Source organism: Barbus barbus (assembly GCF_936440315.1).
Source record: "Barbus barbus genome assembly, chromosome: 31".
Lineage (NCBI taxonomy): Eukaryota > Metazoa > Chordata > Actinopteri > Cypriniformes > Cyprinidae > Barbus > Barbus barbus.
The window spans coordinates 14,439,772-14,456,094 of NC_136759.1; the positions used below are offsets into that span (position 1 = coordinate 14,439,772).

A 16,323-nucleotide genomic window follows, 5' to 3' on the forward strand; every position below is an offset into this window, starting at 1 on the left:
AATTGAAAAAGTAAAATTCTGCATTCATCAGCCATGGTTGCCGTGGGCAAAAAAGTTCATTTTTGACCCTGATCCGTGAGGTCAGGCACTATTGTTGGTGGACTCGCTGTTCCTATTCATCCCAAAGGGGTTCAGGTCTGAACTTTATGAAGGCCAATCAATTTCTTTCTCCCCACCAGACTTATTAAATCATTTCTTTATGGACCTCATATCATGCTGGAAGAGAAAAGAGCCCTCTTCAAACACTTGCCAAAATGTTGCACACCATTTTTTTTTTTTTGAATGTCACTATGCTATAATTTTACGATCTATCTGCAATTAAGCGGTTTAATCGAACCTGTTATCTAGAGGGTCCATATAGGGTGTATGTAACATTCCTGCGTTCATCACATGCTTAAAGTTATAGTTCACTCAAAAATTAAAACTGCCATCATTTATTCCCCTTATGTAATTACAAACCTGGAATATAAAAAGATATTCTGAGATAAAGTGTCAGTGCTTTTTGTCCATGCAATGGAAGCCAACAGGCTTTAATGGTCCTAACATTCCTCAAAATATCTTTTTCTTTTTATGTTCTGCAGAAGAAGGAAGTCAAACCGGTTTGGACACAAGGCCGAGTAAACAATCACAGAACTTTGTTTTTTGGCTGCGCTATCCCTTCAAGCAGAACAGCCGAGAAGGCTTCTCACCAGCTCGTGTTTCTTGCGGCTGGCTTCCGCTTCCTTCTTGGCCAGCTCGGCCATCTCCTCCTTGACGTCTCGGATCTGCCTCAGGAGGCGCTTGTTCTGCTCTTTCTCCCGGTTCTCGCTGGCACTGCGTTGGTCTCGTTCCTCAGTCAACTTCTCGAGATTCTCTTTCAGTCTCGCTACAAGACTCTGCAGAAGATGCCATCATTTATTTAACACATACGGAGCAATAACATGCAGCATCGCTTAAGTGTTTCTGAACCCACTGTGGTTATTTACAGAATCCTGCAAGTCTAGCACTGAAATATGCAAGATTGTCAAGCTATCCATATGGTGTGAAACTCCAAATAACTTCCATAGCAACTTTTCTGTGATTTTTCACACCAAAGGTGGGCTGAGCTGGCACCGAAACAGAAATGTCTACATATTAGGAAAACAGACATTCTTTACAGCTTCGAATGGGCACGGTTTAAACAAGCTGCCTCTAGAGATAACATTGCCCAAGCCTGAACTGAGCTGTACGTCCAACAAATCAGTAATAATAGTGCTTTTAAATCGCTTCTGTTGACAGATTTTGCTGTGGGAACAGTAGACGTTTGTAATTTGTGCAGAGTGCCAATAGTAATTCTGCAGGTGAGCGGGAGCACCCAACAGAGATGAACGATGAACAAAACAAAACGCTGAAATAATATGCATTAGAGGAAACACATTAATTACACTAGTTGTGTACAATGCAAAAACCGATGACCCGCTGCCTCCAGCAACATAAAATATCACACATGAAATTAAATGTACATTTCCTCTTTAAAATTGGGACTGACACAGTGGATTTGAAACACACACATAATAATCCACATTCAATTCAGTGACATTTTTTGGTGGGGAATTGTTAACACTTTTAGTACAAGGGTTAAAGGTCTATAAAGCGTAGACCAATGGGGAAGACCTGGTGGGTGTGTAGATTAATTTCACCCTTATCTGACAATTCAGATTGCATGTGCACTGACTTTTTGACACTTCCAGCATCCCACATAAACACATGCATCCTGCCAACTCACCTCCAAGCGTTTGACCTGTGTCTTCTCGAACTCCAGCTTGGTCTCCAGCTCACGGATCTTGGCCTCCTGCCGGCTGACCAGAGACTTGTCCACCATGGACTGCTCTTGGAACTCTAGCTGACTCTGCAGGGCTGTGAGCTGCCAAACACACACATACAGAGTGATAATTCACAGAAATACACTGAGAAAGGACAGCAATCTGTATTTCATAGAAAAACTGAATATAACTATTACCTGCTGAGCAATGACTCAAAGAGACAAAGCCCTCACCACCACAGGGTGTCTTTTACAAGGCCTACCTGGTTTATCAGTTCTGCTGCTTTACGTCGAATGATAAGTCAAACCCAGTTCAGACCAGAATTGATGTTGATACTTCTTCAATTACACAAGTCTCAAATGCAGTATTCAAATCCCATCACTGTGCCATGTCTGCATATAGCCACAGTCGTCTCAAAGACTGAAAATATTCAGTGCTAAGAATAATAATTTTTCTGAATACACAGTTGGCCAGGTAGAGTTTGAGCAAATTACTCAACTTTGAGTTTTGTGAGGAGGAAACAAACTGTTCCCTACAGTATGGGACAGTAAACTGGCAAAGAGAGTGTAGAGAGTGCAGAGTCAAATGCTAAGAGACAAAGACGGATTCTATAATTAAGCAGTTAAAAACTGAGAGAGGCGGAGTCTATCACTAAAAAGTCAAATGCTGAGGGGCGGAGTCTGTTCGTATAATTAAAGATTCATATTCTGAGGGGGTTGAATCTAATTCCATCATTAGAGAGTCAACGGTTGAGATGGTTGGAGCCTGAGCCTATCATTAAAGAGTCAAATGCTGAGGGGGAGGAGTCTGATCATATAATTAAAGATTCAAATGCTGAGGGGGTGGAGTCTAATCCCATCATTCACGAGTCAAATGATGCTGAGGCAGAGTCTGTTCTGCGCAGCGCCGCTTCAAGTCAAGCGCACCTAATGTAGGGTCATGAGGGGGCGGAGTCTGTTCATATCATTAAAGATTCAAATGTGTTGAGTCTGATTCCATCATTAAAGTGTTAATTGTTAAAAGGGTTGGATTCTAAGCCGAACATTAAAGTTGTTGAGTGCGGTGGCGTTGGATCCTATCTCTGAAGATTCAAATGCTGAAAGGGGTGGAGTCTGATTCTATTATTAAAGAGTCAAATGCTGAGGTGGTGAGTCAGATTCAATCTTTAAAAGTAAAATGCTGAGGGTGCAGAGTCTGATCATATAATTAAAGATTCAAATGCTAAGGAAGTGGAGTCTGATCCTATCATTGAAGAGTCAATGCTTGAAAGGGGAGGAGTTTGATCCTATCATTAAAGAATCGCTTAACAAAACAAACTTAAAACAAAACAAAACGGAAGCTGAATTAAGTCCACTTAGGATGTACTCTGAAAATGCAAGTAACAGTGTTGACTTTGTGAATATGCATTTCTGTATGGATGCCAAAGTGAATTCACCTTCTCCTGGACGTCCTGTTTCTCCTTCATGGCCTCCTCCAGCTGGGCCTGCAGGTCACTGATCTGGGCCAGGTTCTGTGAGGACTGCACAAGAACACACCACAGAGGGGTCAGAGTCTTCTATACATCACAGGACAACCTGAACCTACAGTTCCTTCATATTTATCAAGTCATTTTTCATGCTTTATACATGATATCCTTAAATGGTGCACATTTTCTGTATGTACATATGAAATATATAAATGACTGAAGTAGAAGGTCAGTTGTTTTGAGGAATTTTGCATTGTTTATAAAGATGGACTACATTTTCTTTATTCTATTGATTCATACTATCCGGTATATCCTTAAAAAAAAAAACAGCATGTAGAGAACATACCAAAGAAGTGGGCAATATACACTATGATCGTATGCTATTTTGGTGATATATCTTACAGCACACTGCAAACCATTTAGCTACTGACAGACTTATGGTCAAATCTTATGCTCTGTTAATAACATCTCAGAGAAAAATGGCAGCAATAGATGGCATGTTAACAGAAGCATGAGTGAAATGAAGCGTAGAGAGAGTTAACTACGATAACTGTCTGAATGCCTCAAGTATGATTGTGACTGTTTTTCAAAACCTGCGCAGTGTTCCCATAAATGAACCATAGAGCTGGTGAAGTAAACCCAGGGGATTAGGGCTGTTCCATTGGAGAGGATCTGTTTACTTAAGGTCTGTGGAGACACATCACTCATCTCTACATCGCTGCCATAGCAGCACGCTGTGTTAAAATACTCTTAATGACAATCAACCCACACGCTCAAATACACGACAATCGCTGCAGTGACACCTTCACATTGGCACGAGCAACCAATCAAAAAGAGGAATACAAAGTGGTCTATCTGCACACGCTAAATGATGCTGTCGATTTAATTTGCATGATGGAAACATGTTGCCGAGAAACAGCAACTCGCTAGAGTGTGAAACTGAGAAAAATTACTTTAAAGTTTATTTGTCCAGCCAAATTAATTATAGGTAGGACACTGGAAATTTGGTGTTTAGATGTTTTAGTAATGAAAATGATCTACATTAAAAAAAAATTGTGAGCTCAAACTATTTTGAAGTTACTGTACTCTTCCTTTGTCTGCAAAAAGTGAGAAGTCACACCAAGGCAAAAGGCAGTAACTTCCACATTATCTATATTCGGTTGCTGATCACTATTTACAAAATGGTTACAGTAACACCTGCATAAAATCTACTGATCATGGGCTCTCTCATATTGGCTATTGCATATAGTAATGTGACCGTATTAAGGTTTTTTGTTTTTTTTGACCGTAACAAGCAGACTAAAAGTAAAACGTGTGACCGTTTTGCAACCAATTTATTTGCTATGCTCAGTAACGTAAAAGAATGCTAGACATAACAATTGCTTTTATATTGACTTGAATGAAATAGCCCAACTTAAAAGAACAAATTGTGTGAACGCCAGCAAGTAGGAATAATGCTCAGAATGCTTGTGGATTAAACATCTCCGACGACGTTCACTGCCGGGTCATTTTATCGGGTTACAAGAAAAGGTAGGATATGGATTTAATTGCAAACTGTTAGTAGGCTACTGATTTTATGATTGATCATGCTACGGCATTTGAGTCCACACACGTCCAACTAGAAGTGACAGCCTGGTGAATAATCTGCATTATAAAAAGGAAAAAAAATCTTTAAAGGTTATTCATGATTCATATTGTTGCCAATGTATCCAGTCTTTACAGCGCTTTGTTATATGGAGCTGATCGCGATCTATTGAATTGTTACACCGTAATTTAAATGCAGCATACAGTAAAAAAAAGGCAGAAAACCATATAATTCCAAGCCATAACCGTAACTTCATTTTGAAACACAGTTAAACAAAGTCAGAATGCCGTAACTCCATTTGAGCGTTCCAAACAAAGTGAAAGAGCCGTTACTGGTGTTATACGGTGTTCTGCCTTGGTTTCCCCGGGGCTTTTCGAAGTTACGGTTGAGACCACTCATCATTTTCAGAAAAACAACAAAATTGACTCAAGATACTTATGCACATGATAAAGGATGTCTTGAATGTCCCAAAAATATCAATAACTTATTTTTGACCAAAATTTAAAGTTATCTCTAGAAATCGGTTATTTCAAATAAATAAATAAATAAATATATATTCTTTATTTTATTTCTTTTTTTATGTTATTTAAATTGATGTATAATTTCTTAACATTTTATTCATATTGAATTTTTAGGATAAAAAACAAAACAAAATGTACATACATTTACATCTACTCTGTGTGCGATGATGACAGAGAGGCTCTGTATAGCGATCTGACAGGCATGAGTGCCTGAGAGAGTTACCTGGGCAACAGCGGCTTTGTGTTTCTTCATGAGTTCGTTCATGTCCTCCTGATCTTCCTCCATGCGAGATTGCAGGTCATTCTTCTCCCTCTGCAATCGACTCAGCTGCTCCTCAAGCTACACAGAAATCAAACAAAAGCATAAGACAAAGACAAATATGACTGCAAATTGAAATAAATGTCTGAGAAATGGAAAACAATCAATCTGATTGAAATGCTTGACGTTTTGACAGGTCTTTGACAGGTTTATGCATCAGTAACTGATTGGGTGCTAGAATGTGTTTTTAGCTATTTTTATTGATACAGACAGCAGCAAATAGACCACAGACTTAACGCTGTCAGACTCAAACCTCTGCCCTCAGCATGTCAGGAACATGCGTATCTAACCACTCTGACTTCAGCAACTGAAAGCCCAGCTCCTTTAATTCCTTAAAGAGATCATTTTCCTGTCACCTCATCACTAAACAGTAGCTGCTTGCATTGTATAAATCCCTGTGAACATGGCACCGTCTCCCAATTAGAGATGAACACATCACTGCCAGCTCTGTCAAACAGTATCAGAGGTCTAATTCCATTCAGTAATAATTACCTCAACAATACAGGCAGCTAATCTCTGAGGAGTAACTTTCAAATGCATTAGTAAAAGCAAAAAAATGTAGACGTCGCACATTACTTGCTATGAATTAGTGAGCATAAAAGCAGGAAATTACATTATTTTGTAAAAACATCCTCATGAAAGCAGTTTGCAATTTCTTTTACACATTCCATCTCAAATCAAATCAAGACAAATTAATTAAAATGAAAGGAGTTATATTCTGCACTTCTTAAAAAAATTTTACTTGTTTTCCTGATATGCACCAAAAATATAATTTTTACCCTCTCTGATCAAAAACGACTCCAACTGTTTCTTTCAGAGGCCTAAAAGTGAATGACTTGTTTAATCTCACTAAATGTGAAAATTGACTTAGTTGTATGTGCACAACCAGAAGTTTGGGATCAGTAAGATTTGCTTAATCATTTTATGCAGCAAGCACACTTTAAATTGATTTTAAGGTGACAGTAAATACATTATAATATTATTTGTGACCCTGGACCACAAAATCAGTCTTAAGTGTAAAGTTTTAGAAATGGAGATTTACACATGATCTGAAAGCTGAATAAATAAGCTTTCCATTGATGTATGGTTTATTATGATAGGACAATATTTGGCTGAGATACAACTATTTGAAAATCTGGAATCTGAGAGTGCAAAAAACTCTAAATATTGAGAAAATCACCTTTAAAGTTGTCCAAATGAAGTCCTTAGCAATACATATTACTAATCAGAAATGAAGATTTGATACATTTACTGTAGGACATTTACAAAATATCTTCATGGAACATGATCTTTACTTAATATCCTAATGATTTTTGGCATAAAAGAAAAATCTATAATTTTGACCCATACAGTGTATTATTGGCTATTGCTACAAATATACCCGTGCAATTTAAGACTGGTTTTGTGGTCCAGGGTCACATTTATAATATTACAAAAGATTTTTATTTCAAATAAATGCTGTTCTTTTGAACTTTCTATTCATCAAAGAATCCTGGGGGAAAAATGCATCATGGTTACCACAAATATATTAGGAAGCACAACTGTTTTTAACATTGATTAATACTGTGAAATATTATTACAATTTGACTGTTTTAACTGCATTTTTGATCCAAAAAAAAAAAAAAACTTACTTAGCCCAAACTTCAAAACAGTATAAAACAGAATAAATTACATTTGGTAATGCATTCAAATAGAAAAGAGCTGTTTTAAATTGTAATAATATTTCACAATATTATGTTTTTTTTATTAAATAAATGGAGTCTTGGTAAGCATAAGAGACTTCTTTAAAAAGTAAAAAAAAAAAAAAAAAAAAAAAAAGTTCACACACAGATCTCCAACTTCTGAACAGTAGTGTAAATTTTTGTGGTCATATGATGTGTGCCTGTGGTGATGGCCTCAATAACCCATTTTTTAAGTTTTCATAAAAGATATACATGGACTGGCTTTGCAGGATTATGTCTACATAGCATTGAAAATCCAGTTTTCCATTATATTTTTCTTTTAACAAGATACTGATAGAAGATATTCCCTATTGTCTGTACTGTTCCACTTCACACCTTTAAACTCTGTCTGGCAGGTGTATCGTATCAAACCTATGCGTCTGCTTCCAATCCTCTAGTGGAAATCCATGAGCTCCTGGGGGGAGGGGAGACAGACCGACCTGAAGCTAATCACACAGTGATCATGACCAGACCATTTATCACGGCCTTGCTAATCAATATGACAATATTTAGAAGAGAGACAGGTTTAGCAATACCCACAAAAACACTGCACCAAAACAATGCTTCAGCATGGCTGCGGCTTTATAGAAAATTAAAATGTTCACTGCACCCTTCTGTCAGAGTGTCTCTTGCTCCAGAGAGCTGAGCAAATATGACAGGCGGCAACGGCAAAAAAAAAAAAATAGAAAACAATATGGAGACAGTGTCAGGGGAACAGCATCTGCAGAATTTGGCTGCATCCGTCTCTCCTGATATCAGTTCATAATATGCTACAGCGAGGACACAATTACACAATCTTCTCCATGCTGAAATAATACTGAATCAATGACAGAATTATTAAAGTGTAATACATTTCACGCCGATACATCCTGTTCAAATTAGAGTCGGCATCGGGAACGTGTCATTATGTGCGGAAATAATTTCCCCGTGGCAAATAATTGAAATGACATCCTGGCTGCCACCTATGCTGGATGAAGACAGGTGGTGTCCTTTGTCTCTGTGTGTGGGATGACTAATTTAAAAGGAGCAAAATTACTCTCTCTTTCAAACACAGACAGACTTACCGCCTGCTTGGATTTAGATATGTCATCCATTTGGACATGGAGGTCCTCGATCTCCACTTCCATTGACTTCCGGGCTTTGACTGCAGCAGCACACGTGAACTCTGATTCCTCGAGCTGTGAAGAGCACACACACATAAATAAAATATTTGTTTGTTTATGACTGGATGTCATATGATGTGTTAACTACAGAACCCAGGGGAGTCGAAGAACAGACCTGGTTCTTGAGCTGAGCGATCTCTCTCTTGCTGGGAGCGTTGTTCTTCAGGTGATCCAGCATGATCTGGGCATCAGCCAGCAAGGCCTTTGTGCGCTTCAGGTCTTTCCTCAGACGCTTTTCTGTCTCCACATCTCTGTGGCTCACCTGTAACCATCAAAGACAGTTTACATACTGCACTGTAAAACCTGATAAGTTAAGAAAACTCAAATCATTTGAGGCAACTTATGACAAATGGGGCAGGGCTGAGAGCCAAGCCAAGCCTCTCCTTCCATGATCCCACCCCATTCTTCACAATGATATTTTCAAACAACTTGCTTCCATAAACAGCTCATTCATTCTGATCTTTATATTTAAGTGCTAGTTAGCAAAATCACACTAGCACATGCTAATGTAGTTATCAAAAAGTCTCTCACTATACACTTGCATGTAACTAGTCATACAACATGCAGTATATAGTCTAAGTTTTGCTGTCCATCCTCAACCTAACCACAGGCTCTACTCTTCACCATAATGGTAACACTACAAAACCAACGGAACCGAAACCTATGTAAATCCTAACATAACAACATTTAAGTACTAACTTATGTCTCCCTATGTTAATCTTGTGCAAAACACACAAAATAACACTTAATTTCAACATTTATTTTCCTTGTTGTCTGATGCAAAGCATGCTGGGAACTAGAAAACAATCATTTTAAGTTCAGCTTACTACAACAACATTTTGAGTTTACAGAACACATTTCAATTAAGTCCAATGCACTTTCATTATTATTGGAGTAAAATTAACTCATTTCATTTAATTCATTTCACTGTTCGGTTTTACGGTGTGGTTATTTATAAATATACTCTTTAATTATTGTACAGTACACACTCAAGCAACTGCTTCGAGAAAAATGCAGAAATATTTTATTTTTGTGACTGTACTTCATTTTACATTTTTTATTTATATTTTAGTTTTCATAGTAGGTACACTAGACTTTTTTTATTTTGCTTCTTATATTACTTAGAATATCCTTATATGTTTTTGTATTTATTTTTTCAATTGAATTTAGCAAGTAATATTAAAAAAGAACAAACAAAAGTGGTTTATTATTCCGATGGATAAACAAAAAAAATGACTTTACTTGCATGATTTACTCTACTAGTGCTAAACCAGAAGTTTGGCGGTGATTTTGAATTACCCTAAAAGTGTGAAATGAGTTATTACCATTTTTGGTCTGTGATTTACAGACAGATGTTACATTTTAAATGTGTATACAGTACTGTTTAAAAGTCTGGGGTTGGTAAGATTCTTTTTTAATGTTTCTGAAAGCTCACTTTACTCCTGTTTTCAGTGTCACATGAACCTCCACAGAACATCTAATATACATTTTCAATTAGATTCTTTCTATTCTTATATAGTTAAAAAGAATTAAGTATTTGCTTGAAATAATTTTTTTTAGAACATTATAAATGTCTTTACAGTCACTTTTAACCAATTTAATGCACCCTTGTTGCATAAAAGTATTATTATCTAAAAAAAAATAAATCGTATTGACCACAAACTTACAAAAACTTTTAATTTTGGTTCTTTAAACAAAGTCTGTTAAAAATAAGTGAATAAAAAAATAAATAAATACAAATTACAAAATGACAAATATAACTTAGGTGATTGTACATATTTAAGACAGTGCTTAGTTACCATATTTGAAACCTTGATATAGTACAGTATATAGTGCTGTACCTGGTCTTGAGCGCTCATCAGCTTGGCTTCCAGGTCCCTCCTCTCCCGCAAGACCTTCTGCTTCTCTTCATACTCCTCCTCCAGCTGCACCTCCATTTGCTTGAGCTGCTCACACACAAGCATAGTAACAGAACATCATGGAGGGCTTTGTGAAGTAGGTTTGCCCTGAAGAGTCAATCCAATTATATACCATCATTCCAGACATATAAACACGTTCCATAAATGTGTCTTTAGATGCTTCGGAGCACCTTCAAGTGTCAATCAAGTGACTCGGTTGTGAGAAAGAAGGTTAATTATGGGATGCACTGTACTGGCAGCTTGATTGGTTAAGTGGAGAGGAAGGAAAGGTGAACTATACGTGAGGAAAATAAAATAAGAGCCCCCATGAATTATACATCAAAACAAAACTCAATGAGTTCAGCTTATCTGCACCTCCGCGGCAAAGACACTCCACAAATGTGAAAGCCACTATCTGCAACAAGAGCTGCGCTGAACAACGCTGAATGAAAATTCTTATTCAACACATAGGCGAATATGTCTTGTTTATTTATGTTGTACAGGAGTCGAAACGAGCTCTGCATAAGAACTGAACATCAGCAATTAAAATGCTACAAACTGAACTCACCTGAACTTCTGAAACTGGTTGTAAAGTATTCTGAGCATGTTTAAGTGGTGTTAGCTGGTGACTTGAACATGTGTATGGGATCTCTAAAAGGCTATTATTATTATTTATTTTTTTTGTAATCATAATTTTCTCATGATTTTTACATATGTTTTTCTGTGATTGAATTTATTCTGATCACTGTAAAATAAGTCTGAGCAAACTTTGAGTCTTCATCTTGACAAAACTTTTGTTATTAAAAGAAAACAACAACAACAACAACAACAACAACCACCACCAACAACAACATATAATAATAACTTTATATAATAAATGCATCATAAATATCATTATATTTTAATAATAAATATGACATTATTATATATGTAGACATATATTTTCATAATACATTTATATGTATATATAAATACACATACATGCATGTATATTAAAGTTTTTATTTATGTATATTTAAAAAAAAAAAAAAAAAAAAATTATATATATATATATATATATATATATATAATTTATTTTATTTTATTATAAAATATATTTATTATTATATATATTTTATTATAAATATTTATACATATTCATATATGATTTATATATTCTATATAAATATATATTTATATACACAAACATGTCTTATGTGCATTTATATAAATATACACATACAAATATACATACAAATACACAAAGTACACACACAAATTATGTAATGTACAGTAAAATATTTAACTTTACACTAATATTTACTGTAAAAGAATATTAATACGATTTATCATATTACCTAACATTAATATTAATTAGTATAATTAATAAATGAATAATAATAATAATAATAATAATATTACTACTACTACTACTACTACTATTTATTATTATTAATTAATTAATTATTATTATTTCTTTTATCTACAAACAGCTTCACAAAATTCAGCATTTCCATAACATGAAGATGGAAATTTAAAAATAAATACTACATACATACATACATACAAGATCGTAATGATTATTAGCAGTTATTGCTGGTTGACTATCATACCTTCTTGCTGCAGGACTGTCTGATCTCCTCCACCTCGTCGTCTTTGCTCTCAATCTCTTTCGAATGCGTCTGTCTCAGTCTCTCCATCTCCATCTCCAGACGGAGCTTGGCCTGCAGGTCACAACATCAACAGCTCAGTGAATACAAATCTACACCTTCTGCATGCATTGGAATCCAGCGGAACAGGTGCTATATGCATACAGATGCATATGTAAAATATCCCTGTCGCACAGGCCAATAAAACACTTTGTAATTATTATAATAATGTATGCAGACTGTGAGTATTGACAGTTTCTTCATACTGACACATCAGCTGAATTTACATGAATTAGCATATTATACATGACAGGTGAAAATTGTGTGCATGGAGAATGTGCATCAGTCCCAGAAATAATACATTAAACATCAGGCAGCTCAATACAACGTATATCCTTATTCTCATGACATGATGTCACGAGTGTACAAGAGTGATGTGTGTGCGGGGGTTTACAAAGTTTGAAGACAAACTTGTTGCAAAAGTTAGTGAAAATTAATAAAGTTCTCTCCCAGATTGAGAAATGTTATAGTGTGTGCGTTTGATTACCTGCTCCAGCATCTGAATGGTTCCAGCCTGTTCATCAAGCTCTTCTTCTTGATCTTTGACCTTTGCCTCAAGGTCACGAAGCTGCTTTTTAACCTTGGCCAATGACGACTCGTCCTTTGTCTCCTGTGAGTTCAGATCTTGAAGCTCTGCCTCCATTTGCTCGAGCTTCAGATTGACAGCACATATCTCCAGATCCTTATCCTGAGAGAGCAGAGAAAAACTAATTTAGAACAACACAGTCTGGACTGAGCACACACAGACACGTGTACGTCACAGCCAGGAAAATCTGTGAGTGCGAGACAACACTGAAGGATAATATAAGAGAGGTTGCTGACCTCCAGTTGTTGTCTAAGGCTGAACACTTCCCCGGTCAGCATGTCTTTCTCTCTGCTCAGTTTCTCCCGCTGACTCTTCTCTCTCTGCACCTCCTCCTGAGCCTGAGTCTGCTCTGAGTCAAACCTGCAGACATTGCATACATACAAAAAACGCACACAATCAACAAACGTAATCTCAAAACAGAGGAAACAAAAAGGTACAAAAGACGCTTTCCAGATGCTTTATTCTCTCTGTCCCGATGTGGTGGAACGAGCTGACATATTGCACCTGATCTGCTGAGACCAAATAAAATCACAAATAAATTCCACAAGCACTAAACTACAACCATGATAGGCCTTCATTTACCAAATATGAAAAAATTATCCACCCAATTCTTCAACGTGGAAGTAAACTTATGGGCGAGACTTCCGGTTCATTAGCCGCAAGGGGGAAATAACGAGAAGAATTACACCATGCAGTAAATAATAAACTGTTTGCACTACAAACCAGTGTGTTCAAAATTAAGATAATGCATTAAACTAATGTGGTAAGACACATCAACAGCAAAAGGAGTGGTTTTGAGCAGCTAAAAATAAGCAAGACCCATAAAATTTACAAATGGCCACACCCATTTTTATGGGAAGAATAAGGTGGATAAACAATTGAAACTTCGCAAAGACCCACCCCCCTTAGTTACTGTTGCCATGTCCAACAATACATTGCGGAGCAAAGATGACACTGACGCTGTGCCGACAGACAAGACAGAGCAGGTTACTTTTTGTATGAAAAAGTCTCAGCTTTCAAATTTTGTCCTTTAAGAAATTTAAACGAGAAATATAATTTTGTGGCTCTTTAAATGTACCGTGACAGATCGCTGCAGTTCAAACAGCACGTGAACCGTTCATCTCTTCCTCTTTACTAGTCATAGCATGAAATAAACATGAATGAACATCAGAAGGTATCTTGTTTCAACTGCGGAAAGACATCAATACACAAAGTTTTTTAAGTTCAAGTCCACCGACTTTAATCTACTCTCCTGTCTGGATTGTTTATCAAACAAAATAGCCAACTTGCCATTATGATTGGTCAGATTGCCCGTCAATCGAACTCCAGGCGAAGGGTCCATTAGAATAAAATCACAGGGAAGTTAAAGCGATAGTTCACCCAAATAAGAAAATTGTCATCCTTTACTCACTTATTTTGTCTGTGGAACAAGATATTTTGAGGAATTTTGGTAAGCAAACAGTTTGGATTACCACTGATTTCCACTCTACAGACAAATCACACCAAGACATTATTCAAAATACCTTCTTTAATGCATCACAGAAGAAAGTCATAGTTTTAGAATTTTCATTTTTGGGTGAACTATCACTTCAAAATCAGCCAAGCTGCTGTTACAAATTTTTGAGCCAATGTCAAAGGGTCTTTTTTTTTTTTTTTTTTTTTTTACTATTGTCATTTCATTTGTTCCCTGAAAAAAGTTTATCTATTTTCGCCATTAATAAAATTATGAAATTTATAAAATGTATCTAATACTAGTTGTTGCCATTAAATTGTATTTAGTGTATATCATGACTACATCTGCATCCCTGCTCTTTAGATATCAGTATTTGTCACTGAAAAACCTGTATTAGTTGACCACTAGTCAAAATATATACAACAACTTAAGCAAATTTCTAATTCTTGAATCTCTCTAATCACTATAATCAAAGAACAAGTTTAATGTGCCTGAAATACACAAAAAGATTTTATCAAAAACAAATAACATGACACAAAACAACAATAAAAAACATAGCATACCTGCTTTTCCTAAAATAGCCAAGCATAGCAGAGTGTTGAGAAACTAAAACTCATCTAAGCTTTACAGTACTGTGTGTGACGTGTGTGTCAGGAGGGGTATTAGGGAAAAGCGTTCTGATTGGGTTAACTTGTAAGTGGGCAATAATGAGCAGGGGGGGTGTAGTTGTGACGCTTTGGGGCAAATCAGTTTGTTCTTTTCCTCTTTTCCTAGTTCTCTCTCGTTCTCCACCCCCTTCTCTCTGAGACCATGTTATGATGCAACTTATGCAACTCTTTGTGCTAATCCAAGCCCCACAGAGAGATGAAGGACAGCTCCCCCCTGCCCTTCCCCCATCTCTCCTACTGGCTAAATCTGCCATCACCCTGAGCCTCGGGCCGATTTCATTTAGAGTGGACTTTCACATATCCCCTCCGCAGTGACAGGCACAGCCTCCGTCTGTTTACTCAAGAGTCTAAAGACGCCTAGCTGCAGCACCTTCACACAACACCATCACTCTGCTTATGGCCTGCGCTGAGTAATGACTTACAGATTTAATTTTGAGATGCTTGTTACTGAGGCACTGGTGGACTACTCTTAAGGCTTGTTCACACAAAGATGAAAATATAACGATTTTATAATCATTCTAATTCTATGAGAGTAGAGATTTCCACACCACAACTATAACAATAATGGCACAGAGAAACAATATCTCTGGAATGTTTTCAGAACATTTTTTCCAGCTGACAAATGACGAATACAATGAGAATCCACCCAGCTTTTGTGCATTTAAAGGAGCAGACAACATAACCGCAGTGCATGCTTATAATATACATAACTTTATTTTCTGTTGGTGTGAACACTAAAATAATTATCTTTATAGGTTTTATTTTTGGTGTAAATAGGCCTTAGTCATGTTTCCATCGTCAAGTAATTCTACTGTCCTCAAAGTTGCTGTGTGAATCAAACCATCAGAAAATATCTGATGTTTAACAAACTAGAATTAGATAAAAATATTGATTTTCCAATTAATTGTGATCTTCGTTTGATAGAGATTCTTAAAATCCTAAAGGTGTTTTTTTTTTTTTTTTACTCGATGCCTATTTTCAGTAGCTGTGTTTTAGTATCTAGATTAACTCATGCAACCACACAGTGTAGACTGTGTTGTTTATGTTTAAAATTTTTTCATGATATTCCAAGTTAGAAGGTTGGCAAAAGTTGTGAGTGCTTGCAGTCTGTATTGAATGTGATTCAATAAAAAAAAAAAGAAATTGTGTACAGCGATAACGGCAAGAAACGTATTTGAATCGTCAAACAAACATAACACGACCAGTGTATTTACTTTAATAAAGAGCGCAAAAAGAGAGGCTACTGGTTTGAATCAGTCTAAAAAAAACTGTTCTGTATAATTTACATTCTTAGCAGAAAGAGAATTTATTTCATGTCAGAATATGCAAGCAAAATGGTCATAACGTAAATGCACCCAGAGGCAGGGCCAGATTAACACTTTGTTGTACCCTGGGCAACAATATTCAAGGGCCCCATCATCACGACCCCAGGATCACTATAATATGGTCACATATAGAATATATTACTGTAATAT

At 36.4% G+C, this 16,323-nt stretch overlaps 1 protein-coding gene across 3 annotated transcripts in view; it reads right to left on the reverse strand.

Moving 5' to 3' along the window:
* Nucleotides 1-16,323, reverse strand: part of LOC306851097 (unconventional myosin-XVIIIa-like) — a 120,335-nt gene that overhangs the window by 11,810 nt on the left and 92,202 nt on the right. For all 3 annotated transcript variants that reach the window (XM_079387170.1, XM_079387169.1, XM_079387168.1), the window contains exons 27-36: nucleotides 12,964-13,087; nucleotides 12,629-12,829; nucleotides 12,046-12,156; nucleotides 10,397-10,501; nucleotides 8,671-8,817; nucleotides 8,457-8,570; nucleotides 5,576-5,692; nucleotides 3,217-3,300; nucleotides 1,745-1,882; nucleotides 690-875 (exon numbers count right to left, since the gene is read on the reverse strand). In XM_079387170.1, the coding sequence (XP_079243296.1) occupies nucleotides 690-875; nucleotides 1,745-1,882; nucleotides 3,217-3,300; nucleotides 5,576-5,692; nucleotides 8,457-8,570; nucleotides 8,671-8,817; nucleotides 10,397-10,501; nucleotides 12,046-12,156; nucleotides 12,629-12,829; nucleotides 12,964-13,087 (1,327 nt within the window). The remainder of the gene's footprint in view (nucleotides 1-689; nucleotides 876-1,744; nucleotides 1,883-3,216; nucleotides 3,301-5,575; nucleotides 5,693-8,456; nucleotides 8,571-8,670; nucleotides 8,818-10,396; nucleotides 10,502-12,045; nucleotides 12,157-12,628; nucleotides 12,830-12,963; nucleotides 13,088-16,323) is intronic.